Consider the following 26,427-nt stretch of genomic DNA (forward strand, 5'->3'; position numbering starts at 1 on the left):
CTTAACAAAGCAAACATTAGTTGCTACATCTTCAAATCACTCAGAAATACTTGCTTTACTTGAAGTAAGTCATGAATGTTCCTGGTTAAGATCAATGATCCATCATATCTGGAATTCATGTGATCTACCTTCAAAGACAGACAATCCAACTATCATCCATGAAGATAATGCAGTCGGTGTTGTCCAAATGAAGGAATGATTCATTAAGGGCGGTAAGACTAAACACATATCACCAAAGTTTTTCAGTGCACATGAGCTACAAAAGGCTAAAGTTATTGAAGTCAAACAAATTCATTCCAATGCAAATCTGGCAGACCTGTTCACCAAGTCTCTACCAAAGTGCACGTTTCAGAAGTTAGTGTAGAGTATCGGATTACGTCGACTTACCAATCAGCTAAATTTGAAGAATGCGAAATCAGGGGGAGATAAATATCAAGGGAAACATCCATGATACATGCTTGTTGTACTCTTTTTCGTTCGACTAGGATTTTTCCCACAAGGTTTTTCCTATTAAGGTTTTAACGAGGCAACATAAGCATACTTAACACTATATCAACAATCCAAGTAAAGTTGTACTCTTTTTCCTTCGCTATAGTTTTTTCCCACTAGGTTTTTCTGAGCAAAGTTTTAACAAGGCAACTGATGTTGATGTGTAGGCATCCAAGGGGGAGTGTTATAGAATTAGTGGGTGAATGCCCACTCAAAAGAATGCTCAAAGACTTAGTAATAGTGAGTAATAGTGTTTGATACTTTCAAAAGTATCATCATTGTATTTTGATGGTTGTAGTTACGAGAGTCGCTCTATAAATAAAGCACTCCGTCTGTTATCAAATGCACTGCGAAAGAAAGCAAGATAAATAATATCAGTATCCCTCCCTCTCTTTATCTACCATCCTTTTTGTGTTATAGCTACTAAAGTCATAGTGTGATATTTTGCACCTGCTTCGCTCCTGTCCTTAAAAAGGTTATCTCTCTAACTTTTGTCTATTTATAACACAAGTAATAATGTAGAGTCAATAAGATGTATATAAAAACACTCCTTACTTTAAACATCATGTTACTTGATCATGTCAAATAAGTGATCGCTATATTTTACTGTTATAGCACAACTTATGGACACGAACAAAAATACATTTCAATCCTACAAAGATCTTTATTCTCTTCTTAAGTGTAGATACAAGATCATGACATCTATATGAATGTAGTCTCTAAAGATCATGAAAAGAAAATTATTTTTCTATTTCTGATAACGTGTTATATAGTCGAGAATTTCTAGTGCAAAAACAACATAAAAATTATATTCTAAATTTTTTAAATTCATAACTTCTGGTTTAGTGTACAAATCTATGTTTAAAGAACATAGGTTCTAATATCAAAACTTTTGGTTTTAAAACTAATAACGTCTTATAAAATATTTTAGGGTTTAGGGTTATAAAACTAAAAGGAAATTGTGGGGGGATATGAGAAGGAGAGTAAAATATTTTTTAAGTTCGTGTGTATTTTTTTTTTGTCAGAATTCGTGTATATTTCATCTTTGATAAACACTTATCTATAGGCATTGATAAACACTTATGGCTCGTTTATGTAGCCGTAATCAAAATTGGAGGAATTGAATTGAGGAGAAATTGAAATGAAGAGGAATTAGAATCGATTTCCTATTGAAACTGTTTACTTAAATGTTCAGGAATTGGAATAGAAATGAGAATTAAGAATTAATATGATTACTAAAATGCCTTTTTTTGTTTCAGCAAGAGTCTTGTAACCATCCCGTGTTTTCAACCACTTCTCACACAACAACCACTCAAGTTCAGAGCACTGTAACAGCATAGTTTGCCTCAGTTCTCTAATGCAACCTAACAATATCACATTAGCGGCAGCCAAGCTAGAAGAAGATAGTAGGGAATTAAACTGATCAACAAACATCTTAATCGTTCCAGGAGGATCAACAACCACTCCCATTGCATTCAATTCCTTATCGAATTTCCAAATTGCATTCCTATATACAATACATCAATCGTAGGGACATGAAGGATACTCAATAAACAACCCCATCTAGGATCAAGAAGAACAGTTTCCCAAGGGCATTTAAAACCCACAGTTGTCTTTATCCACAATTGTCCTCATCCACCTCCTCAGCACAACTTCTTGCTTTTAACCTAGCCAAATTCATCTTCCCTGAATAAAAAAATTAACATTTTAAGAACCTAGCCAACAGAGTTGGCACCTTGTTGTGTTGATTAACGAGTCATTGGGCGTCCACTCACTCTCCACCCTCACGAGTGCATGCATCAACAGAGGCAACGCTCCGAGCACTCCGATCGCCATCTTGTTGTCTTCCTCCAACGCCAAGTTGACTAGCCAAATTCATCTTCCCAATTGTCTTCCTCCAACTCCAAAGCCAAGCTGAAGCATCTATGAATAAGAGGGCATAATAGGACAGTAGAGTGCATTCTTCATTCCTTCACCATCCAGGAATCCAAATACCTCACTCAGGGAGTCCAATTCCTCCAATTTTAGGGATTGAATTCCATTTTTCATGTGGGTCCCACATGTTATTGATTCCTTCAAATCATAGTAAACACAAGAATTATCCATAATTAGAATTGGATTCCTAAATTTCATTCCGATTACGGGTGTGTAAACATGCCCTTAATTACTAAATATAATAATTAGGCATTGATTACAAAACAATAAGATAGGAGGTTAGAGCAACTCCAGCGTTGCTGGGTGCTCGGGGGATAGGCCAGAGAAAAGGGGCCCGAGGCCCTGTGGACCGGCTCTAGCGTGAAGGAGCCCGAGTAGAGGTGGAGGCCCGAGCTCCGGGCCCGTGAAGAATTGCCAGCCCGAGAGCCCAAGTGGATGTGACGTCAGGCATTTTTATATTTTTTTTCTGTCAGGCGCGTGCATCCCACTTGCGCGTGGGGGTGCGTCGCCGACAGAAAATCAGAAAATACAGTCACTTTTTCAGTTACCGTTGGGAAGCCACGTGGCTTCCCGCGGTCCGTTCGATCTCAACGGCTTTTTAACATGGACCGTTCGATCTTAACGGTAAAAAAAATAAAAAAAAAGTGTTATTTAATATCCACCGTTCGATTTGAGATCAACAGTGGATATTAATATGCTTTATACAGAAAAAAAATAAAAGAAAAAATTGTTTTAAAATTAAGAAAAGTTACCGTTATGACACGTGGCACAATCTAGAGTGTTGGAATTCAAATTTTTTTATATCAAACGGCAGAGATTAATTAGTTGAATAAAAATTTTTAAAAAATGTAAAAAATTGTAAAAAATTGTAAAAAATTCGAAAAAAAATCTGAAATTTTTTTAAAACAAATTGTTTTTACTTTTCTACAAATACCTTCTCATTATCATCTACCTTACACCACAATTTCATATTTTCTCAACTACTTTCAATCACATTCCTTTCTTTCTCTCAAATTTTCAAACCATTTTTTTTTCAATAAAATGACTACTGATGCAGGTACGAATTGGTCGCTTCTTGAAGATGTTGCATTGTGTACTAGCTGGGTTGAAGTTACTCATAGTTCGCTTACAGGTAATGAGATGCAGTTGCGAGAAATGTGGAGTCTTATTCATACCAATTATCTTGAAAAAATTGGTGGGAAAAGAACCAAAGAATCGATGTCCAATCGTTGGAAATTACTTAGCCAATCGTTTAGTACGTGGAGAGACGCTTTGGCACAAGCTAGTAGTAATATTTGAAGTGGGGAAAATTACTCGGATCAGGTAACAATATATTATTTATTTGTTTGTACTATACCCAAATTTACATTATAATTATTTGTTTGTATTATTTATTTGTTACCTACTTACATTATAATTATTTGTTTGTATTATTTATTTGTTACCTATTTTCATTATAATTATTTCTTCTCCCGCATTGTGTAGGAACTTCAAACACAAGCTTGGTACGCTGCCAAAACCAAAGGCAAAAATAAATCATTCAACCGGTAGGAATGTTGGAATATTGTTAAAGATTGTCCTAAATTTAGAGTTGTGCTTGTCGATCTAGAAGTTTTCATGAACAGCACCCCTCTTCACTCTACACCCGATCATGTCTCGCATGTTCATGAAGATGATGCAGAAGAAGTGCCCGAAACGCCCCTCCCTGAACAAGCGTCGGGTTCGACCCGTTATCCAATTAGGCCTCAAGGTAAGAAGGCTTCAAAGGGAAAATGGAGTGCTTTCAAGAATGCTTATGCAAAGTTCATGGAAGAATTTACTCACCAAGGTGAATTGACTTTGGCGAGGGAACTGGCGAAATATGAGGCTGATAAGGCTAGAGATGACGCAAAAGCTGCAACTATTGAGAGAGAATTTCAGTCTAATGAGAGAGAAAGATAGCTACTTAGGCAAGAAAGGGAACATGTTAGAGAAGAAAGAAGGGCTCAACGAGATCGTGAGATTATGAACATGCCTTTAGAAGGTAAGTCTCCAAATTCTAAATTTTTTTGGAAGTCAGAGAAAGCGGACGTGGTGCGAAGGAGGCGTGCAAGAGAAGCGAGAGCAAGCCAAGATGGTCCTAGCACCACAAGAGAAGATCATCCTAGCACCACAAATTAGTTAAGTGATGATGAATATAGTAGTTTTTGTAATCGGAGCCCATAATTTTCCAATCACTTTGGGTTGTAATTTATTATTTATTGAATATAGTATTTTATGTTGTTTCCAATTTATTGAATATTTAGTCAAATGAATTTGGTAAGTTATTTATACTAAGAGAATATTTATTGAAATGACAAAAACACACCAAATAAAATTACATAAGCATACCGAATAATAAAAAACTCACTAAAAAAATTACATAAACGTACCAAATAATAAAACACACCAAATAAAATTACATAAACACACCAAATAATAAAACACACCAAATAAAATAACATAAACATACCAAATTCAAAAAAACACACTAAATGAACTTAATTATCTTCAACTTGTTTCAATGCCCACTAGTGCTCTATCAAGTCAATTTGTCGGGCATTGTGCATGTCTGGCATTTGAAATGCAGTATATCGTTGATGAGCCTTTCATTGTAACGTCTATTCCTTTGTAATGGCTCATGTTGCACGGGCTCATCGGTGGCGTCATGAGCACAATATATACGTGTTCTTGAATTGTTCATCGTGTCTGGCTCATATTCATCAACGGCTTCATAATCGTACTTATCTTCCACATTCATGTTGTGAAGAATGATGTACGTCATCATTATGGATCGAAGCGACTCTACATCAAACAATCTGGCAGCACCCCTAACGATCGCCCAGTGAGCTTGGAGGATACCGAAACAACGCTTCACATCCTTCATGCACCCCTCTTGACAGCTTGCAAAGTGTTTTTCCTTTGCACTTCGCGAACGTGGCACTGTTTTGACAAATGTTGACCACTGCGGGTAAATGCCGTCAGCTAGGTAGTATGGTCTGTCGTACATATGTCTGTTGACCTCATACATAACTTTTGGTGCCTTTCCTTGCAGGACATCGTTGAACACTGGGGATTGGGCAAGGACGTTAATGTCATTTTGAGCTCCCGGAACCCCGAAAAAGGCATGCCAAATCCATGTATCAAAAGATGCCACCGCCTCCAAAATGATACTTTTTGCTCCTTTTCTGTCCCCATAAACGCCTTGCCATGCACTTTGACAATTTTTCCACGTCCAGTGCATACAATCAATGCTTCCAATCATTCCAGGAAAACCACGCATCTCAGCCTTCTTCAGAAGCCGTTCCAAGTCCATGTTTGTAGGTTTGCAGAGGTACTCAGCAGTGTAGATAGATTCGATTGTTCCGCAAAACCTCATCAGGGACTCAAGAATGGTTGATTTCCCCATTCTCGTTATCTCATCCACTTGGTCTGCAGATGCTCCATATGCAAGCATCCGCAAGGCAGCAGTAATTTTTTGCTGAGGAAGGAGACCCATAGCACCAAAAGCATCTTTCTTCTGCACAAAGTAAGAATCATGGTTGCAAACAACAATCATGATTTTGTTGAACAAATGTTGTTCCATTCTAAAACGACGTCTAAAGTACGTATCAGGGAATGCACTATTAGGGACAAAATAATCGTCCAAGAGTTCCATACCTTGTCGTTGCCTACTTCTATCAAGGTTTCCGGAACGGCTGGGCCTGCAAATTTGAGTCACAACTTGGATGACTCGACGGGAATGTGAGGCTCTGCCCATTCTTACTTCATCATCTTTTCTTCTACGCTCCTCATCCTCTTCCCTCTCATTTTTTGCCACCTGGTGATTGAACATTCCTTCTGATTGGTCCTCTTCCTGATCGAGTTCCCACATCATCCTTGAGGAAGAAGAAGACATTGTAAGAAAGAAGCAGAAACTATGAATAATGATACAGATTTTTGTGAAGAAGGAAGTAGAAACTATGAATAATGATTAAGATCTTGAGAAAATTGGTGTGAGATTTGTGAGAATGGATGGTGGATTATATGGAGGATTTAGAAAGGATTAGGTTGTAGATAATGCCACGTGGCATGCCGTCATTCGTTAAAAATCTGATGGAAATCTATTCTCAAAGATTGTAAACAGATTATGACACGTGGCGCGACGTGATTGGTTAATAATCTTATCAGAAATCCATCACCAATAATTGTATTTTCGGATAATGACACGTGGCATAATGAGTACGATTAAAATTTTTATCGGAAATCCATCCCAATAATTGTCTTTTCGGATTTTATGACAATTGGTGCAACGAGAACAATTAAAAATCTTATCCGAAATTACAAATAAAATTATTTTGTATTATTTAATAATACTTCGGATAATGACGCGTGGCGCAACGAGAACGATTAAAAATCTTATTCGAAATTACAATTAAAATTATTTTGTATTATTTTATAAATAAATAAAATACTAATATTTTATTGCCTATTGCCAGGACTATTGAAGTGTAACGGTAGAGATACAAAAGACGATTACTGTTTATTACGAGCAGTTACTATTCATGAAGTGGATTGAATAGTGAATAGCTGGAGGTCACTTACCGTTCATATTTACAACAAAAAGGGTTTCTTACCGTTCTGCATTGGGAATTTTCCCAGGCGGGGGTTATTGCAACTCAATTTCGCGTTCACGAAGCAATGGCGACGACGACTGCGGAAACAATCTCAGCGGCCATGGAACTGATTAACACGAAGAAACAGAACCTAAAGAAGGCCTTCGACGAGCTCCAATCCCACTCCGCCGTCCTCTCCTCCTTCAATCTCTCTTGGTCCGACCTCGATTCCCACTTCACCTCCATCCAAAGCTCCCTCACCCAAAAGTTCCACCTCCTCCAATCCCTCCAGTCACAGTCCTCCACAAACCCTTCTTCTCCTTCATGTCAGATACCAAAAGACCCCTCTCCTTCGTCGAATTTACCGACCCAGGTAGCAAAAGACCCGTCTTTGCCGTCGCTCGGGTCGACCCAGATGGCGGAAGACCCCAAATCATCGTTCCAGATGCCAAAGGACCTGCCTTGTTCGTCAATTTTGTCGACCCAGATTGGAAAAGACCCTTCTTCCTCATCAAACCCCTCGAGCCAGAACGTGGATGAAACAGATATCAACTGTGAAGTGGATGTCGTGCCTCCTCGGCCCGAATTGGTGGCGTTCTGTGAGAGAATGGATGCAATGGGGTTGAGGAATTATATGAATGAGTCGGTGAATAACCGAAACACAATTCGGGGTGAGCTCCTGGGGGCAATTCGGTGTGCCAAGGACCCTGCTGCCATGGTTCTGAATGCAATGGAGGGGTTCTATTGCGTGAATGGGAGAAATAAGGGCGATAAGGACCAACAATTATTTGGTGTGAGGAGGAGTGCTGTGCTGTTGTTGGAAGTGTTAATGGCGATTTCTCCGAATGTAGGATCGGAAGTGAGGGAGAGAGCCAAGAAGTTAGCATTGGAGTGGAAAGGGAAGTTGAGTATGGATGGCGAAAACCCGTTCGAGGCGTTGGGATTCTTGCATTTGGTTGCAGCTTATGGACTGCAGGCCGAATTCAAGATGGATGAGCTTGTTGATCATTTTGTTATAGTTGCGCGGTATAGGCAAGCTGTTGAGTTATGCCGGAAAATTGGTTTGGGGGATAAGCTTGCAGGTAAAGCTTTGTTTTTGTGGAAACATTTGTATACTAAGTGGATGTTTATTTCGTTTAGTTAGTAATCGATATCAATTCATATAGTTAGTGTCATCCAATGTTGATTGCCATACCTGACCTTTTATACATGCCACATGTCTTTTGGTTTAGTATAAAAAAGGCTTCTTTGATGTTTCAGTCACTGAATTCGTATTAGTACTAGTTTTCGTGGGAATAATGAATCCTTGAGTTGATTTTTAATCATGAACATAATGTAGTTTATGCAGCATGGTAAATAAGTTAAAAATTTTGTTTTTGGTTATCAAGACTTGTTTGATACTTATCAGACAATGATTTAATTGTGGGAACCGAATCCTCTATGAGTAAACTTCAGAAAAAGAAGTGTAAGAAGTGTGAATAGATGCAGAGTGTCTGCATGGTCTCACTACTTAGTTACTAAGGCCTAATGGAAGGTTCTACACGTAAGCTGAAGGTCAATGCACTGGGGGAGAGCTAGTGATCCAGTTTTTCTCAATATGCAAACACTTCACATGTGCTAAATGTTGAGAAGGTGTGTCAATCTAAGAGAGAGCTCTATCATAAATGTACAAGCAGGGTACTGTCCCTCTGAGGCCATCTTACACCGGGATCAGTATTTGCCTTTTTTGTTTGGCTATTTTAATTCTCTATTGCACACGTAAAGTTTTGTTTCCCTTAGGGTAGATTCTAATTTTAACTGTATAAGTTTGGTTTTGTGCAAGCAGATCTGATTCAGAAACTTGTGAGTAAGGGAAAACATCTTTTGGCTGTCAAATTCATTTCTGAATTTGGTCTGACCGATAAGTTCCCACCAGTTCCCATCTTAAAATCCTACGTCAAAGAGTCTAAAAAGCTTGCTAAGAAAGTATGCAAGGATGGAAATAACTCTCGCCAGTCAATGGTATTTTCACCATTCTCTCATATGTTAACTGATAGCTGTCAAAATCTAATTCTTCATCTGCACATACTTCATAACTTTTTTTTTTGCAGAATGAAGCCACAGCGAAAGAATCCGGCGCTTTGAAATCAGTAATCAAGGTTATTGAAGACCTCAAGCTCGAATCTGAGTATCCACCTACTTTTCTTCAAAAGCGTCTGGAGCAGCTGGAGAAGGAGAAGGCAGACAGAAAACGCAATGCTGTGGCTCCTGCTGCCAAGCCTCTGCAACTGCGGCAGCAACAGAAACAGCAGACAGCAAAGGAGCCGGCAAAGAAACTGAAGCAGCAGCTATATGGAAACAAGCGTCCTAGAATGACTGCTCCAGATGGATCTGCAGCAGTCTCAATTAATGTTAATGACACAGGTTTGTTGCGAGCCTATTCCTTGTCTGGCATTGCTCCTGCTCCTCCAGCTGCCGCTTATGCGGGTTCATCAGCTGGGCTGTATGGTTTTTCAGGAGGCCAGATGGGTTTTCCTGGGCATCCAGCCCCTACTAGTACCCACTTATCCTTGTCTGAACTGTATGTTCCGTCAGGTTATTATAACCGGCCAACTACCTATGGTGGATATGGTCCACCCCCCGAATATCATCCATCTTACTATCCTCAGTAGTGATTGCTACTCTTTGTTGACGTAGTATACTTTTGGATGGTATATGACAAATTTTTAGTTTTTTATTTCCGCAATGCTGGTGATCAGAAAAGCAAGTCTGCTTCTTTGTTTACCATGATTGTAGCACAGCAAACAAACTTGAACAAGCTTCTTGCTGTCCAGAAGATTGTCTTATCCACTAATTTTCTGGACATTTGGGAAGTAATCCGCTGAAAAGTAGTATAACTTTGTTTTAATATCATTTTTTAGCACTCATTCTTGTGGGCGTAGTCTACTTCTAGGACTTATTGATCCATTTTTCTTTCCCATAGAAAATATTTCATAAAAAGAGAACAAGATCCTCATGCTTTAACTGTTTTAGGATTTTGCTCTCTGTGTTGCTGTTTAATTAGGGCAAGCAGTACTCTGCTTTTCTCCACTGGATTTTGCTGTGCATTCCCGATCCCCTATTCTTGTCCCAGAAATAGATGAAGTTTTGTATAGAATAGGAACTTAATCTTTGATTTTGAGGTTGATCATTGTAAGCGTGCTAAAAGTAGTGTTTTTTCTTGATTACTTTTCAAAATAATGATTTTTTTTTTCTTGAAGGTGCGTGGTTTGTCAGCATCTTCACTTCTTTGGGAACTGACACAACTTTTTTGCTCCTCTTGAATATTACATGCTGCTTAAAAGCCTTAAATCCTCTTTTGCCTTAGAGAAGGCGCTGTCTTCCATTAAAATATTATATTAGAAGGAACATGTTTGGTTTCCCAGTTTGTCATTCATCTTTGTGTGACATCTATCTTTGAATATATGTATTCTGAAAGAGCTGGGCAGAACAGAATAGAAGCTTTACGATGTTCCTCTTTTCTTACGTGTACCATTGCCATCTTGATGAAATGAGTTTCCTTTGTCAATGGCCTTGTAGCCTAATGGTATGGCGTCTCCTCCTTGTGTAAGATGGGGTTCTTCAGACTGACTCCATTAGGAGTCGTTCACCTCTTGGATAATAAATGGGTACTAGGTGCTTATGTTTCCATAGCAGAGAAGTGGGAAGCACGGTTGGGGATTTCTCCCAGAAACATTGTTTTCTGGGACTTGATACTTTCCGCTTTATCACTCCTTGCTTTGACATTTGTGCTTTTCATTCTCTCCATGCGGTCAACTTATTGTTGTTCTGTTCTACCTGTTTCTGGCATCAATCTTTTGATTCACTTTAGGCCACGTTTTGTGGTTAGGACTTGACTAGATTGAATAACGTACTAGATTCAAGTTATATTGAAGGAAGAAATGGAGGCCAACTCCCAAAGTTAAGTCAGGAGATGGATTAGTCATGAAGAAAACGTATTCCTTTCCAATCCCCCAAACTTGGACAAAATTTGAAAGTTGGCCTTCACTTCTTTTAACATGCCTTGTATCCAGTGTTTGATACAGTTCAATCATGGCTACGTTTAATCTAGTGACTTATCCAGTCCAATCATATTCACTGAACGCGGCCTTAAGCTCATATGGTTTGGACTATTGGACTTGTATAGCGTATGATTTAAGAAAGCTCTGTTTAGGGTTGGCCGGTTGCTTCATGATCTGCATTCTTCTTACTTCTTGGGGCTCTGTGTATTCTTCTTATGGTGTAAGGATGTTCTGTTGCGGCCTGTGTATTCTTTCAATTGTTTGTGTACAATCTTGTTCTAGTTAATGATTAAATCTAATTAAGTGGCGAATTGTGTTTCATTTGGTGATTTTTTAATTCCTCAATTATGATGTCCGTTGGTAGCTCGATACAGTGATTGCTCTTGGAACGGTCTATTCATACGACGTCACCAAAAGCGAGTCGCTGTTTCGAACAGTTTCGGAATCAGAAACGTGGTGGGAAGTGAAAACACATAACACACTGAATCAACGTTGCGGAGGCAGGGAGTTTGGAGGAGGTGGTTCATGAAGCTCCTGCATCATTGTTGTTAATAAATAGAATTTACTCCAGTGGGTTGGAGGCTCAGCTGCACAGCTTCTGGTTCTGGATTGCTTCCTTTAAGCCTACCACTGTTCCCAACTTAAATCGATGAAGTCAGTCTAAGTACGCGGAGAGGGTTGTGTTATTCATTCGCAAAACCCTTTCTTTTTCCCGTGTCGGCTACTACAAAAGTTCTACTATTCTCTAATGTATGAATGCGAAACATCCAACGATCAAGAATCTGACGACCACAGATGTCGTTGGATATTACACGCAAGTGCATACTAGAAAATTCATCTAGTTAAATGTATGTCAAATAATTGTTGCTTGTTTAGCAGATCAAAAGAAGACTAGAGATCATTAAGCCTTGACTAATGAAGGGGGGTAAATCATTATGCCATTTGTTGACGATAAAATTTTAACTTTTCTTTGGCTCGTTGCGCATAAAAAATCATCTATCGTACTTACAAATTACATTCTGACACGCACAAGCATTGAACCAAAAATTTATACAACGGTGGCCTAAACTATTTTCTTTTGTTGTGGTATGGAGACTTGGAGTGCACTTTTGGGGGTGGGATGAGTTAAATTTAATTAATTAAACATTTGTACCAAACTTCTTTTTACAAAAGATAGGCTGGGGTAGGTAAAAAGACAAATTGATTTACATATTTTTTTTATACAAACAATATCATACATTAAGTTATCTAAATTACATCGAGGCGATTCAAAATTGGATACAAAAAAATGATCACATTGTTTATAACCAACTTGACTAAATTCAAGTCGATCAAAAAGTAACTTATGCTACTTCATTTATGCCAACTCAATGCAATCTTAAATTTGAATAATGAATTTTCTACATGCTAAGGCACTAGTGCTAGCATATGCAAAGATGTGGATTCGAATTTGAATGTCAGAAGGTAATTATTATTTTCTTAACTTAACATTCATTCTGGTTAAGTTAACGGACTGCTTCTTATCAACTAATATAACCCACGTCTGCACAAAAGATCGCAATTCAGTTGAATTACACTTTTCCAATTGTTTTTTACCAAGTTCAATAAGATTTTAACCAGGAGTAACAAAATGAGAAAACGTCTCCATTGAGTTCTGAGTGGCTCAGTCCGCAGAAGAATTCAGATCCAGTGCAGCAAGTCAACCTCTCTCTCTCTCTCTCTCTCTCTCTCTCTCTGTGGCAAAAACCTTCAACACACAGAATTACCATTTTACCCTTCCTTGCTCTTCCTCTGTTCTGAACAAAAACGAACCCAGTAGTCCCTCTTCCTTTGACTCCATCACACGACACCCCAAACCCACCAGCGCTCAAATGGACGCGACCGCACTCGGCCACCCTTCCGGACCTTCCGACGGCGTCGATCAGGGTCTAACCGACTTCCAACCCGGCTCCGACCCGACCCTTTTCTCTTCTTCTGCTGCTGCTTCCGGTGGGGCCAAGTACAAGCTCATGTCCCCGGCCAAGCTTCCGATCTCGAGGTCCCCCTGCCTCACTATCCCCCACGGCCTCAGTCCGACGTCATTTCTCGAGTCCCCCGTCCTCCTCTCCAACATGAAGGTCTGCCCGCTTCCACGTCGGTTTTCCCTTTCTTTTTTTATTAAATTTATTTTTCTAGGGAGCAAAAGCAAATGCTCCTTTTGAATCTTAGGCCGCGTTTGGCTGCTTAATTTCTTCTGTTTCATTATTAATTTTTGAATTAGTAAGGCTCTGTTCTACTGCCTGGAGAAACTGAGCGTATCACTTTCCAGTGAAAAAGTTTGAATTTTGAACATTTTCTCGGCAGTTTTCTCGGTATCCAAACAACGGGTAGATAATGGAAATGGGTTTGATGGCCTGAGATTTTCCCCGTGGTATATATGCTATCGTGGGGAATTTTGAGGACTTAAAAATTGATGTGATGTTGATGATGAGTGAGCGAAGAAGATGCGAGTGAGCAAAGAAGATGCTTTTTTCAGCACAATTCGAAAATTCCGATTACTATTTCATTTGTTTTGTTGCATTACAGATTAATTTAATCAAATGTGTTCGCTGCGAATGCTTGATTTTATTTTTATTGTGCCAATGGCAGTGAGTTTTTATATGTGCGTTCTTTGGATGGGACCCCGAGATTCTGATGCTTTGTTGCTGTTTTAGAGTAATGTAATGGTTGTACTGGCCTATTGGGGTCTTTTCTCTTTATGCCCGTATAGATTTGTTCGAAAGCAATTGTTTTCAGGAATAATGGGGCTTTCACTTACAACTCTTTGAACTTTGTTGTTGTTTATTACCATCGACAGTGTTGTTTTCTCACATAATGATTCTTTTTCTCTTCTTTTTGCTTTGTTGGTGGGTTCTAGCCTTTCTGCTTGTATTTATTTAACGGTGGCAGTGGATGCAAGTACGACAAAAATGTTTCTATTTCTGTATGTAGCATGAGGAATAAATGCATTACTAGCAAGGGGGTATAGGGAGTCTAGAAAGTTTGTGGGTCAAGGAGGTGCGGTTAAAAGTTGTGATTGACATGAGTTTTTATAGAGGTTATGACCCTTCATGTTCTGATTGTGATTGGAGATGATATTCGTTGTTCAAAGCATATTGCAATAACTTCAGTTGTCTGGGTAATCGGTCTAAATAATTGCTCTTCCATTTTCAGTGGATTTTTTTTAAGATATGTTTATCTTCCTTACTAGTATTTGTTTCATTTGTGCCTGGTAATGGATGAGCTTGTTAGAATTATTTTGGTAGTCTATGTTGGATGGACAAATACCATATCTGTTAAGTGATGCCTATCACGATGATGCCCAAGTGATTGTCCGAGTTTCCTGTTATTGGACACATATGTAACAGCATGTCAAAGTACTGGCGAATTATTTCTATATTGAAAGGGCTTTAAATCACAGGGATAACTCATGGGGCTGCATCATTGTCAAGTTTCCTTGTTTCTTTTGTTTCATGAAGAGTCTTATTTTCTCCGCTCTAGTTCTTTTACAAGATTTTCCTTTTCTCTGCATGCCTCGTTGCTTAAAAAGTATCTGGATCTGGAATTTTGTGACATATTTCTTAATTTTTACTTTATCTGGTCTTGCAGGCAGAACCTTCCCCAACTACTGGGTCCTTTTTGAAGCCTCAAATGGTGTACGGATCTCTAAGTTCTACTACATATCCAGCAACAACAGTTTGCTCTGATTTCAATACCTCAGATGAAAGAAATTCTGGAAGCTTCGAGTTTAAGCCCCATGCTAGATCAAATATGGTACTTTCTATGAATTAGTGGTCCATTATCCTTTCATTAGTTGTATCCTTGACGGATATGTTTTACCTATGTGGGGAAGATACTGATTAAATGGTGGCCTTGATCCTAAGTTTAGCTGATTGGTCTTTGGCCTATCTTGTGCTCTAGTTTAAACTTGCAATATCAGTGGATATCTACTTGACGCTACAAAGTCTTTTAAGCTCCCATTCTGAAGATTAACGGATTTATTTAATCTCTTACCATTATTCTTTCGTTACTTTATTAGGTTTTTTCGATATTTTTTCTTAAAGATGCTTTATAAGAAACAATGTTTTCTAGGGATAAACTCTCCTTGTCAAGATGGACTGTCATATTTCTTTCTAAATTGTAGAACAATGATATATCTTGATCGAGTTTTTTTATGTATCTGCAAGTGTGCCAAAGTGGTTGTAAAATACTAATTGCCTAATGCTTTACGTTTATTCAAGGTTACTACAGATTATAACCACTATGGGAATGAGCAGCCTCTGCAAATCCAAGGTCAAGCTCAACCTCAATCACACATGTCACCACCTTTGGCTAAAAATGAGATGGCAGTCTCCTCAAATGAATTTAGTTTATCTGCACCTGTTCACACGGTCACTGCAGGAGCTAGTGCACCTGCTGAAGGTGATTTGGGTGAGTTAACACAGAGGGAACATCCAAATCCTGGGGTCCAAACATCTCAGTGTGATAACAAAGGAAATGGGCCTTCAGTAATATCTTCTGATGATGGGTATAACTGGCGAAAATATGGACAAAAGCACGTTAAAGGGTGTGAATTTCCTCGCAGTTATTACAAATGTACCCATCCTAATTGTGAAGTGAAGAAGCTATTTGAGCGTTCTCATGATGGACAGATAACAGAGATTATCTACAAGGGTACACATGATCATCCTAAGCCTCAACCTAGTCGACGATATAATACTGGTGCTATGATGCCTCCTCAAGAAGAAAGATCAGACAAGGCTTCATCTTTGACTGTTCGAGATGGTAAGCATCAGACTAATTCATGTTAGCTATTTCCCGAATAAACTAATGTTCTTCTATCATCTCTTCTAATTTTCTTTTTCTTCTCTAATGGTAGACAAACCATCCGGCATTTATGGGCAAATGTCTAGTAACAATGAGCCAAGTAGTACTTCTGAGCTATCTCCTGTCACAGGCAATGATGATAATGTAGAAGGCACAGGCTCACTGTCAAATAGGTTACCTGATGAGGTTGATGATGATGACCCGTTTTCAAAAAGGAGGTATAAATATTCAAGGAATGCTTATGTTTTCCCCTGTGTTCATTTTTTTTCTAACTAACAAGGTGTCAAATTTGTTGAGCAGGAGGACGGATGTTGGTGGCATTGATGTCACACCAATTGTTAAGCCTATCCGAGAACCACGAGTTGTTGTTCAGACTCTGAGTGAGGTTGATATATTAGATGATGGATACCGCTGGAGAAAATATGGTCAGAAAGTGGTGAGGGGAAATCCCAATCCAAGGTATGGTTTATCATCAGGGGAAGATAATTCTCACTGATTTTTATCTGTTTCAACATGTAACTTCAACATTTGTTTGGTAACTTTATGAGTGAAACCCAATCTCTCTGCTTTGGCATTTGGTGTTCTACCACCATCATCGTATCTTCCAAAGCTACCCTTGTTAACTGCAATTCTCAAATGAATTATGCAGTTTCTGAACGTTCTCACTTGTTATGCAGGAGCTATTACAAGTGCACCAATGCTGGATGCCCTGTTAGAAAACATGTGGAGAGGGCATCCCATGATCCAAAAGCAGTTATAACTACATATGAAGGGAAGCATAATCATGATGTCCCAACTGCAAAGACTAGTAGCCATGACGCTTCAGGACCAACAACTGTGAATGTCCCGTCGAGGATTAGATCAGAAGAAAGTGACACCATAAGCCTTGATCTTGGTGTTGGAACAACCTCTGGCGGCGAAAATAGATCCAACGAGCACGTGCAACTGCACTCTGAACTTGTGGAACGGCAATCTCGCACTAATTCCAATTTCAGGGTTGCTCAAAATACCCCTATTTCGACATACTATGGTGTTCTTATTGGTGGCACGAATCAGTATGGATCTAGGGAAAACCCAAGTGAATCACGCAGCATCGAGGTTCCACCTTTAAATCATTCCTCATACCCATATCCACAGAACATGGGAAGAGTGCTAACAGGTCCGTAAAATTTCTTATGATGAAGCCAACAGAAATAAGCTGCTTCTCCCCTTCTTTTGGCACATGCGAAGGTCAAAAGGGCATCTCGGTTTCAGACCGAAAAGAAAAAAGAGAAACAAAGGTATTCTTCTTATTTGTCTATTTCAAAGAAAGTGGTATTGTAATTAGGTGCCTGCTGCAAAAAGCCTTCTCTGTCCAAGTACTGTATTTGTAACATTAACTTGTCAGGAATAGTATGTACAAATATGAATGAGTCCTAATATATATTCTCCGTCTTTGACACCATGTGTTGTAATTTAAATGCTTAAAATGTTAAATGATTATAAGAAAATTTTGTTTCTTTTAGCGTTTGTGATGGAATCTTAATAGTATAATTAGTAGTTACTGAGCTGCTGCTTTAGAGCCTTAAGTTTGCTCGGCATTGTGAGTCCTATTGCTAACACTCGAGCAAATGTAGATGCTGGAGCACTGATGCAGTCTGGTGTCATTTGCGTCTGAAAGTTGTGATAATGTCTGTTGCTGCAGTAGATAAAGTTTTCATAAATGTAGATGCAAGAAGTACAATTCATCGTAAAGTTATGGTGTCAAAGATGAGTTGTAGTGGTGCCCTCTCATAATTGATGGTCCGAATGTGAGGATCGATGCTGAGCTGACGGTCGAAAGAGGGTCTGTCGTCGTGTTCTATGGATTGAGTGGTCTTGAAAGGAAGTGTCCCTTCAGATTGGGAGGAGGCTTTCCCCTTTTGCATTGAGCTTGATTTATTTTTTTATTTTTTTTTAACAAACGACATTATCTACACTAAATGAGAAAAAGTGAGCTTAGCCTCACAATGAGCTAGCAATAATGTAGTTCAAATTCACCTTTGATGAGAATTGAACCTAAGATCTCTCACTTACAGTCGAAGAGGAATACCATTAAACTGTAGTACTAAGTAGCAGCTTGATATTTTTCTTGACGAGGAGAAATGGTCCCTCAAGTTATTTTTATGGATCCAGAAAGATAAGAAAGAGGAAAAGAAAGAGTCAAATGTTACAAGTTTAACAGAACATTACAGAAGAAACACCAGGTGAATATTGACAATTGAATTCTTTGTAGCTTTGTTCTCAACTTCTCATGTCATGGCTTGTGGCAAAATGGAAGCTTTTGGCTCCTTTTGAACCATATAGATATAGCGTTCAAAATTGGCCTAGTGGCTAGGATCTTCTTTAATTCACTGTATTTCGGGTTCAAACCCTCCTTCCCTTGATGTAATTTGGAGTAAGAATATCGGTTTATAAAAATAAAAAAAATTAAGGTTTGAGTAAGGGACTTCCAAGTCCCAAACAATTAAGGCCTCTATTTTGGATAAGCAGCCTCATTAGTCTGCACCCAAACTTTTTTTGGGATGTTGTCTGTCTCGGTCCAGGTCCATTTTTGGGATTAAATTTGTTTCAACCCGCACCCAGATTTTGCTGGGGTGCACCGCTTACGGCCCAAGCCAATTTGGGTCCTCCACCTGTTTGGCTCGCAGCCATCTAGCCCTAATATGGCACGAACCGCTGTATTTTCTTGCTTCTACTGTCGACCCTTGTTTAGGCTCGGCCTATTAAATTAATTTAGTGACCTTCAGTTGATAAATTAGACAAAGAAAGATATTTTTGGCCCGCGGTCCACTTTATAAATTACGATCTAATATTTTGTTTTTTTTTTTGTTTGGAACATCAACATCATTTCGTAGTTCCAAAGCTACTCACACTAGGTCCCCAAAGCAACCCAATTTCATACACTAGTTGTATTATTGTATCTTGTGTTTTTGCACGTATGATGAACTAGTTCATTTAAATCAAACATGTAGCTTCAAATTAGTGCCTTTGAAACTTAAAATTTTCATAAAACAACACACCCATGTAAAACTCGAAATTCTTCATGAAAATTAAACCAAACCATGTTTTAGAACCCAAATGTTCTAACTTTGATGCTTATGGAGGTTTTTATTCCCCATAGCACCAACCACGATCTTGTTGTCTCCATTCAATGGATTGCCGAACCATCACAAGTTCAATTTCACTGACATGGAAGTTTCTGACAGAAACTACTTTATGTGGGGTACAAGATGTGAAGCTCCACTTGGCCATCGAGAAGTTGAGAAACCATTGAAGTCAACAATTGTGTGAATAAGAACTGAATAAGAATTCGCCATGATCTTTTCGAAGACTTATGTGGGAAGCATTACAATCGGAAGTACCTCGATAAAGACGATTTCATGGCTCTTTGGTTTGCTTTACAGACCGTTCGATCATGAAAGATGATCTTGCTTGAAGCAAAACATGATTAAAACTTTCAGATCCATGAATAAGTAAAATTTTGAAGTTTATAGAATTTGATTGAATTTTAACTAGAGAAGATTTTTCTTGTCCTTTTATGCCTCTAGCATACTTTTGAAGTAGCAATGTTGAGAATGGAAGTTCATTAAATTATCGTTTTGATTGGAGCCTAATGAATGGCATAGATGTATCGAAGGATATGCTCTACTTCGGCAGAGGTGTACCAAGCAGAAGTCTCTGTTTCGACAAACGCTTATCGAATCTGCTCATCCAGCTTCGGCTGGAGAATAACAAACAGAGCCGCCTAGCTTCGATTGGAACCTTCTGAACCCAAGTCTAAATCTATCTTTCTTCTCACCACTTTAGGGTTGGTTTTACAACATATGGTAGAATCAAGACCTGCCAAGGGGTGGCATCATGGCCAGAAGTGTGATCCTTGACACATAATACCCAAAATTTTAAGAATAAGGGACAGTACTCCTGAACTTTAACCTTGCAAAATCTACTTTTGTTTTGAAGGAAGAGGTCATTGGTTTTGTACTTATTTGTGCCCCTTGTTGAGGCGTAACATTCCCATAGTCAATATGTGAGACTAATTTTTCTCCACCTAACACATTTGGAAGAGCAGAATTTTGACATGGAATTGCCATGTTGGCCGAATCCTCTTAGTAAATTTTGGTTTACTTTGTGAACAATTTTCTGTGTTCCCAGATTCAAGTTTGGCGTTTGTTTTAGTACTGGATAACATTATGAATATTGTCATCGAATATGAGTTTCATTAGATCATGGTTCTTATACATGTGACCCAATTCAATTAACATGTGTTTAGGTATAATCGTATATATATGGGAAAATTAATTGTCTTGATGAAATGTGCTATTATGCACACTAACTTCATATCTAAATCACCCATCTAACAATGAATTCAGGTATATCCAACCTAATTAAGGGCCTTGGCACCACCCCACGCCCCCCCCCTCGGGGGTTGTATGAATGTTAATGACTTACCATTAAAAGGACCTTATATTCTCCTTGGTCAGGAAGAACATCATTGAGTTTTAAGGATATCCGGGAGAATAATGATCATGAATGAAGTTGCTAAAAAGAATAGAGGGTGCAACACCATCAAAATATGAAGCCCAAAGCTATGTTTTGGGGCCAATGGGTTGCCCCCCAATTGGGACATGCCACATGTGGCCGGCATGGAGCCAAGTGATTCAAGTAATTTGCTTGCTTTGGCAAGACCATTTGGGACACTTAGGTTGAGATATAACATTTCATACCACAGACGCATCTCTTTACCCGATATAAGGATTTTGTGCCTACAAGCATACTTTGACAAGCCTGTGTGTTGGAAAATTTAATTTCTATTCACCCCAAGCAAAGATACTAAGAGACCCTCTTTTCACAGTGAATTCAAGAGAATAATTTTGGACTAGTCCAAACAATATGTGAACCATGTAAATATTTATGATTTTGGTTGATGTATCGACACACTAGTCACATATTTGTTCACATACATTACAGCTAACTTCCTAGCTGATTTTAACTTCAACGATCTGAACCGTTCATTGTGAGTATCAATATATTTGTCAATCAATTACTTGATTCTCAAGTAACTTGTTATTTAGGTGACTTGGTTGTCGAATTGATCTTATGGCCCAATATGGTTAGAATAGTAGATTATTAACCTCTGATTAACCTATTACGTGGTCTCTATTCGGTGAAGACTTATTATGGTCGGATATAAACTATGTAATTGGGATTATGAATCTCTCTCATTTAATAATAGGCTTGATTGAGAGAGATCCTAGCAACTATATAAGAATTGTCCTTGCTCTCACAATAGTCGTTTTATTATGTACTAAGCCCTATTCATAGCAAGAACATATAGTTTGGAGAGAGTAGAAGACATTCTTATGCATACGCCGATTTCTTTGTCATCCGTAAGAGCCACGTCTTCCATACTTTACAAATAAGTTCAATATAATTAGTCCATCTCTATTTTATATAGATTTGATTCATTATATTCATGATCCTAATCTCTTGTTGTTGTAATTTCAAAATACGTCTTAAAACTTTGACACAGAATATAAAGTGATGAATGAGGTTCAATTGAGTACAAGTAGTGAGGACTTTGGCGATGATATCTTTTCCATCTCAAGGAGGAAGAACGTAAAAAGGTTACAATAGTTTGCAGGACAATTGCAAGGAGAACTTAATATACTTCATCTGCTTAAAAGTGTTAAAACTATATACGTTTGCCCTTGTGTTTTATGTTTTGGCCATGAAAACCTAATATAATTAGTTTCTATCCAAAGATGATCATGGAATTATATGCTTTTGTTGCAATCAGAAAATATTTAGTTAAAGTTTTTGTTTCTATCAATGTTAAATGGACAAAACTAACCATATGATTTTATATAGTTTTGTTTCAGTTACTCACTTCCTTACAATATCTGACATATAGATGAAGTCGAAAAATTAGTATTTGAACCCCCAAATCTCGTAATTATAGACCTGTTGACTAATGCTTGATCAGTGGAAGCGTATAAGAGGTACATGCGTCTTTGAGATTTTTTTTACTCTTTTAATCAGTGGGAGCAATAGTCTGCCTATGTAGTTTTGTCTCGTTTAATTAGTGAGAATAAGAAACTGCCTTTTATATTATTGAATTGAAATGTTAGTGGCTGAAGGTTTAATAGTAAAATTTTATTCATAAGTTTTAATAAGAGATCCTAATTTTGTAAATACTATGTTGTATTTTACTTGTTCTCTTATCAATTTTTAAATAGACAGAAAAGTTGGATTTTGTTACCAATGTTGTTGAGTTAATTTGTGAACTACTTTTGTTTTGAAGGATTAGTATAAGTGCACACTATCCTTGTTTTCAATAGTTCTACATTTAAATTAATAATAACAATTGTTATAAGGGTTTGGTTATAGAATTTTGTTACTCAGTGATCACTATTATTCTGGTTATATTTGGCTGATTTTGTGTACAAATTTATTGATGCTCAAGTGCGAGAATGTAAGAATTACTGCGAGTATTAATTTCTTTGTCAACCAATCACTTGATTCTCGAGTAACGTATTACAGAGATGACTTTATTATCGAGGTGATCTTATGGTCCAATATGGTTAAGAATAATAGAGTCTTAACATCTGATTAACCTATTAAGTAATTCCTAAGTAGCGAAGACTTATTATGATGGGATATAAAATATGTAATTGTGATTATGAATCTCTTATTTAATAATAGGCTTGATTTAGAGATATCCTAGAAACTATATAAGGATTGTCCCTGCTCTTACAATAGTCATTCTATTATGTGCTAAACCCTATTCATATCAAGAACATATAGTTTGGAGAGAGTAGAAGACATTCTTATCCATACACCGAATTCTTTGTCGTCCGCAAGAGCCATGTCTTCCATACTATATAGATAAGTTCGATATAATTAGTTCATCTCTATTTTATATTGATTTGATTCATTATATTCGTGATCGTAATCTCTTGTGGTTGTGATTTCAAAATATGTCTTACAACTTTGACACATTATATAGAGTGACGAATGAGATTCAATTGAGTACAAGTAGCAAGGACTTCGGCAATGATAACCATTTCCATCGCAAGGAGGAAAAACGTAAAAAGTGCTGTAATAGTCTGCAGGACAATTGCAGGCAGAATTGTTAATGTGCATGATTGAGGACTACGAAGAATCCGATTCAATTGAAAACCAAAAACTGCTTTCCACCGCAGAATATTTGGTAGTGAGGAATAACTATGCTCTACTTCCTTGTTTTGTTATAGTTTTCACCTCAATAAACATTACGTGACGATTTAAAAGAAGATTTTGATTCCAAAAGTTGTTTTCTGATGATGTAAAATTCAAGGTACAAAGATGTATATGAAAAAGGCTCATTTATTTCTTCTGAAGCATAGCCCTTACAACATAAAATAACCATCACTCTACCAAAGATACCTTAACTATCCGACGAAAAAAAGAAACACGAAGAGTTCAAACGAGAGCAGAAGATTACTTTAGGGTTCCATACAAGATCAAGAAACACAAAATTTCATGTTTTTTACCTCCACGCACAAGAGACAACCAGTGGTTGATTCATCCAGCCGAGATATAAAGCTCCACCCATCTCTTCAAGCGTGTACTTCTCAGAATAACTCTGCAGTAAAGTCTTGATAGTTGCGTTTACCAAGGGGCTCAGTGGACAAGGCGAAAAACCAGCCATAATGAATCGTGACCTCCACTTACTGAGAGGCTCATAACGTTCTACTCTTTCCGCCCCTTCACATGCTATAATGTTAACAATTTCTCGTGCCAGACAGTGCTGCTCGACATTGATCCGCTCCCTATGCTCCCTTGGCAGAGCAACATCAATTGAATCAAAGACAGCGCTAAAATAGCTCAGCGTCTCAGTGAAACGAGGAAGGAAAGGGACTGTGTTGGTGTTTGATTCTTGTTCAACAAGAGTCACTACCTTGGGTGACAAACTCTTGGCAAGCCTCAACAGCCGGTCCCTGTGATTCTGACTACTCACACTCTCATCTGGTATGTGGTGCAGCATTAAGGCAAAATTCACTGCAATAGCCTCGCCAGGTCGAATCACAAGGTCCTCAAGTTGAACCTCAGAACCAAAAATTCCAGCAGCATGGAACTCAAACGGTACCTTACATGACTCCGCAAGCCTTGACAACCTCTGTCCCACAACACCAAGGCCCCCTCCCCGAACATAAGCTGATGTGGAATCATCTATGCCTGTGATCCTAATCTGTGGGGGTCCTCCTGGCCGAGTAGCTAAAGCCTGGATTAATGTAATCCACTGGCTGCCTTGAGCTACCTGAAAATCAATTATATGAACTCTACTTTCATCCTTCATAGCTTCTGCAATCGCCCCATTTGCTGACATATATCCGAACTTGAAGTATGGGCAGACTTCATAAAGTATGTGCATGTACGAGAGGAGTTCAGCACTGGCAGGCTCCTTGCATCTTAGGGATGCACAGATAGAACTCCCCGACAAGGCCAGCCTTGCAATAAGACCTTCCAAAATGTAAGCTCCTAAACGTTGGATTGGCTCACCTGAAACTGACACCATCTGACGTAGGTTTGAGAACAACTGTTCAGTTGTTGACATATCATTGTTTGCCAACGCTTTTGCACATGCGCAAAGCACCTCCTTTAAGTCACTTCCGCGGATCATCACCATCATTTGTTCCCAGTGCTCTGCTTCTGAATAAATTTGATTAGCCCCAACCTCATCTATGATGTTGTACGCGTCAAAGGCATCTGAATCATTTCCCAGCAAAGCATTTTCCAGTTCCCTAATTTTGTGACCCAGGTCATCCGTTTCATTTGATATACACGACTGGTTGACAGGAGAGCCACAAGACTGGTAGGAATGCACATCTGGATGTGATGCTGGACTTCCATTTGCTGAGAAATTCAAACTTGATGGAGAACTGCGACCAGGGTAACCACTGGTTCCCGAGGATGATTCAAGGGTACAGTGTTGTTCAAATCTTTGAACTGAAAGCTGTGTTCCTTGGACAACCTCATCAGAGGATGCTTGTTGTTCAACATTCTGGAAGGAAGACTCCGGCTCTTCAACAGGCTGTTCTCCGATTCGGCGTGGAACATTTGGGATTATATGCTTGTAAGATTCTCGCATTTTCAGGAAAGCCAATTCCTTTGTTTGATCCAACCAAATGAAATGCTAATGGACTTTTCTGGCACAAGATCTCTCGAATTAACTGACAACTCTCTTGTTATTTAGACCGAACCTTGACCACATCATAACATACAGATCCAACTTTTGTACAAACTCTGCTTGAAAACGGTGGTAAATTAAATAGAGTCCATACATACTCTGCAGAAATAAAAAAGTAACAAGACAATTAAGTGTTATCAAGACGGACAAAGAAAATTGCATTTCAAAGATCCTACTGAAAAATATTGAAGCTATCTATTTGAGATGCCCGCATGTTCTAGCAAATGTTGTAAAAATAATTTTTATCTGCGAGGCGTTTTAGCATAAACTGTAAACAATTTTCAGCTCAATCACTGCAGTAGTTATAACTCTCAGTTTATATTAAGAAAAGGTTGAGAATAATCTGACATTCCATTTCTGGTTTGAACAAATAATCTAGACCTTGAAGTTTACAAACGGGAAACAATCAGAAAAGCTTCAAACATACAAGGGTTTCACTTAGAATTATGAAACTACCACCATATCTTCATTCAAACAAACAGAAAAGAAGTTAACACCAAAAGGGTTTCTCCTTTTTCCTGCATTTGTGGGAGCCCAAAGATCCCACTCCTGACGACAACTCATCAGCCAACCTACAAAACCAGTTGGCTAGAGCAGCGTGCTCCTCGAATTCCCTTCTGCTAATTTAAATGAATTTAGTGCAGAATATCCCACCGTTTGTTAAAAAAAAAAGAATATTGAAAACTCGAGATAAAATACTACGTCTCACTCTCACAATAAATTCATGCTTGAAATAACAAATTCAAAGCCACTAAATTGACCACCAAGTTTTCACCTTCATCACATAAGAAACTAAAAGCGGAAAAAAAGCACATGCAACTGCAGCAAACATTATAGCTCAAAAGCATCTAATTTGAAGAACAATAAAATAAAATAAAAATTAAAAGTACGGAATTTGGTGAAAAGCCATTGCAGTTTCTGATGGGGTTTTGACAGACCTTATGATTATTGATGTGTGGTTGATGATCACCTTTGAGCTTCAGCTTTCGTGTTCTTCTTTGCTTCTGAGTTCAAATGCAACGATCCAAAGTCTGTTAGCTAAACACCGTCTCCTACATAACCCAAGAAAATATCTGCCTCTTATAACAGTGCTTTCCTAACATCAAACCTCAATCTTTTCACGAATTACATTGCTGCCACACACATTACGACGTTTAGGTTTAGCGCCTAAAACACTCCCATTATTTATTTCTTGTTTCATACGTTCATCATCTCTCTGTATTGTAGTCGTCTCTTAGTCATGGTCGACGTCAAA

At 38.4% G+C, this 26,427-nt stretch overlaps 3 protein-coding genes across 7 annotated transcripts; 2 read left to right on the forward strand and 1 right to left on the reverse strand.

The window, feature by feature from the left end:
- Nucleotides 1–7,048: 7,048 nt before the first annotated feature.
- On the forward strand, nucleotides 7,049–11,996 carry LOC137742501 (truncated FRIGIDA-like protein 1). Of its 2 annotated transcripts, XM_068482382.1 has the most exons (4): nucleotides 7,049–8,119; nucleotides 8,863–9,038; nucleotides 9,128–9,440; nucleotides 10,277–11,996. In XM_068482382.1, exons 1-4 carry the CDS (start codon nucleotides 7,123–7,125, stop codon nucleotides 10,381–10,383), a joined length of 1,593 nt encoding a protein of 530 aa, XP_068338483.1. In that variant the 5' UTR covers nucleotides 7,049–7,122; the 3' UTR covers nucleotides 10,384–11,996. The 2 variants fall into 2 exon arrangements, with proteins under 2 accessions (XP_068338483.1, XP_068338482.1); XM_068482381.1 differs by lacking the exon at nucleotides 10,277–11,996 and having other exon boundaries at nucleotides 9,128–10,248.
- A 799-nt stretch (nucleotides 11,997–12,795) lies between these two features.
- LOC137742508 (probable WRKY transcription factor 20) lies at nucleotides 12,796–17,888 on the forward strand. Of its 2 annotated transcripts, XR_011069414.1 has the most exons (7): nucleotides 12,796–13,194; nucleotides 14,705–14,869; nucleotides 15,337–15,880; nucleotides 15,975–16,140; nucleotides 16,223–16,381; nucleotides 16,600–17,202; nucleotides 17,539–17,888. XR_011069414.1 is itself a non-coding variant. In XM_068482393.1 (6 exons), the coding sequence occupies exons 1-6, from the start codon at nucleotides 12,949–12,951 to the stop codon at nucleotides 17,087–17,089; spliced, it is 1,770 nt and encodes a 589-aa protein (XP_068338494.1). In that variant the 5' UTR covers nucleotides 12,796–12,948; the 3' UTR covers nucleotides 17,090–17,363. The 2 variants fall into 2 exon arrangements, 1 of the variants encoding a protein (XP_068338494.1); XM_068482393.1 differs by lacking the exon at nucleotides 17,539–17,888 and having other exon boundaries at nucleotides 16,600–17,363.
- A 5,406-nt stretch (nucleotides 17,889–23,294) lies between these two features.
- Nucleotides 23,295–26,302, reverse strand: LOC137742047 (scarecrow-like protein 21). Of its 3 annotated transcripts, none has more exons than XM_068481785.1 (2): nucleotides 26,111–26,239; nucleotides 23,295–25,271 (listed from the first exon to the last, which is right to left on the reverse strand). In XM_068481785.1, the coding sequence occupies exon 2, from the start codon at nucleotides 25,071–25,073 to the stop codon at nucleotides 23,472–23,474; it is 1,602 nt and encodes a 533-aa protein (XP_068337886.1). In that variant the 5' UTR covers nucleotides 25,074–25,271; nucleotides 26,111–26,239; the 3' UTR covers nucleotides 23,295–23,471. The 3 variants fall into 3 exon arrangements, 2 of the variants coding, with proteins under 2 accessions (XP_068337886.1, XP_068337887.1); XM_068481786.1 differs by having other exon boundaries at nucleotides 23,295–25,228; nucleotides 26,111–26,213; XR_011069359.1 differs by lacking the exon at nucleotides 23,295–25,271 and adding an exon at nucleotides 25,365–25,389 and having other exon boundaries at nucleotides 26,111–26,302.
- Nucleotides 26,303–26,427: the final 125 nt, after the last annotated feature.

The sequence above is a fragment of the Pyrus communis genome, chromosome 8 (assembly GCF_963583255.1).
Source record: "Pyrus communis chromosome 8, drPyrComm1.1, whole genome shotgun sequence".
NCBI classification, from domain to species: domain Eukaryota; kingdom Viridiplantae; phylum Streptophyta; class Magnoliopsida; order Rosales; family Rosaceae; genus Pyrus; species Pyrus communis.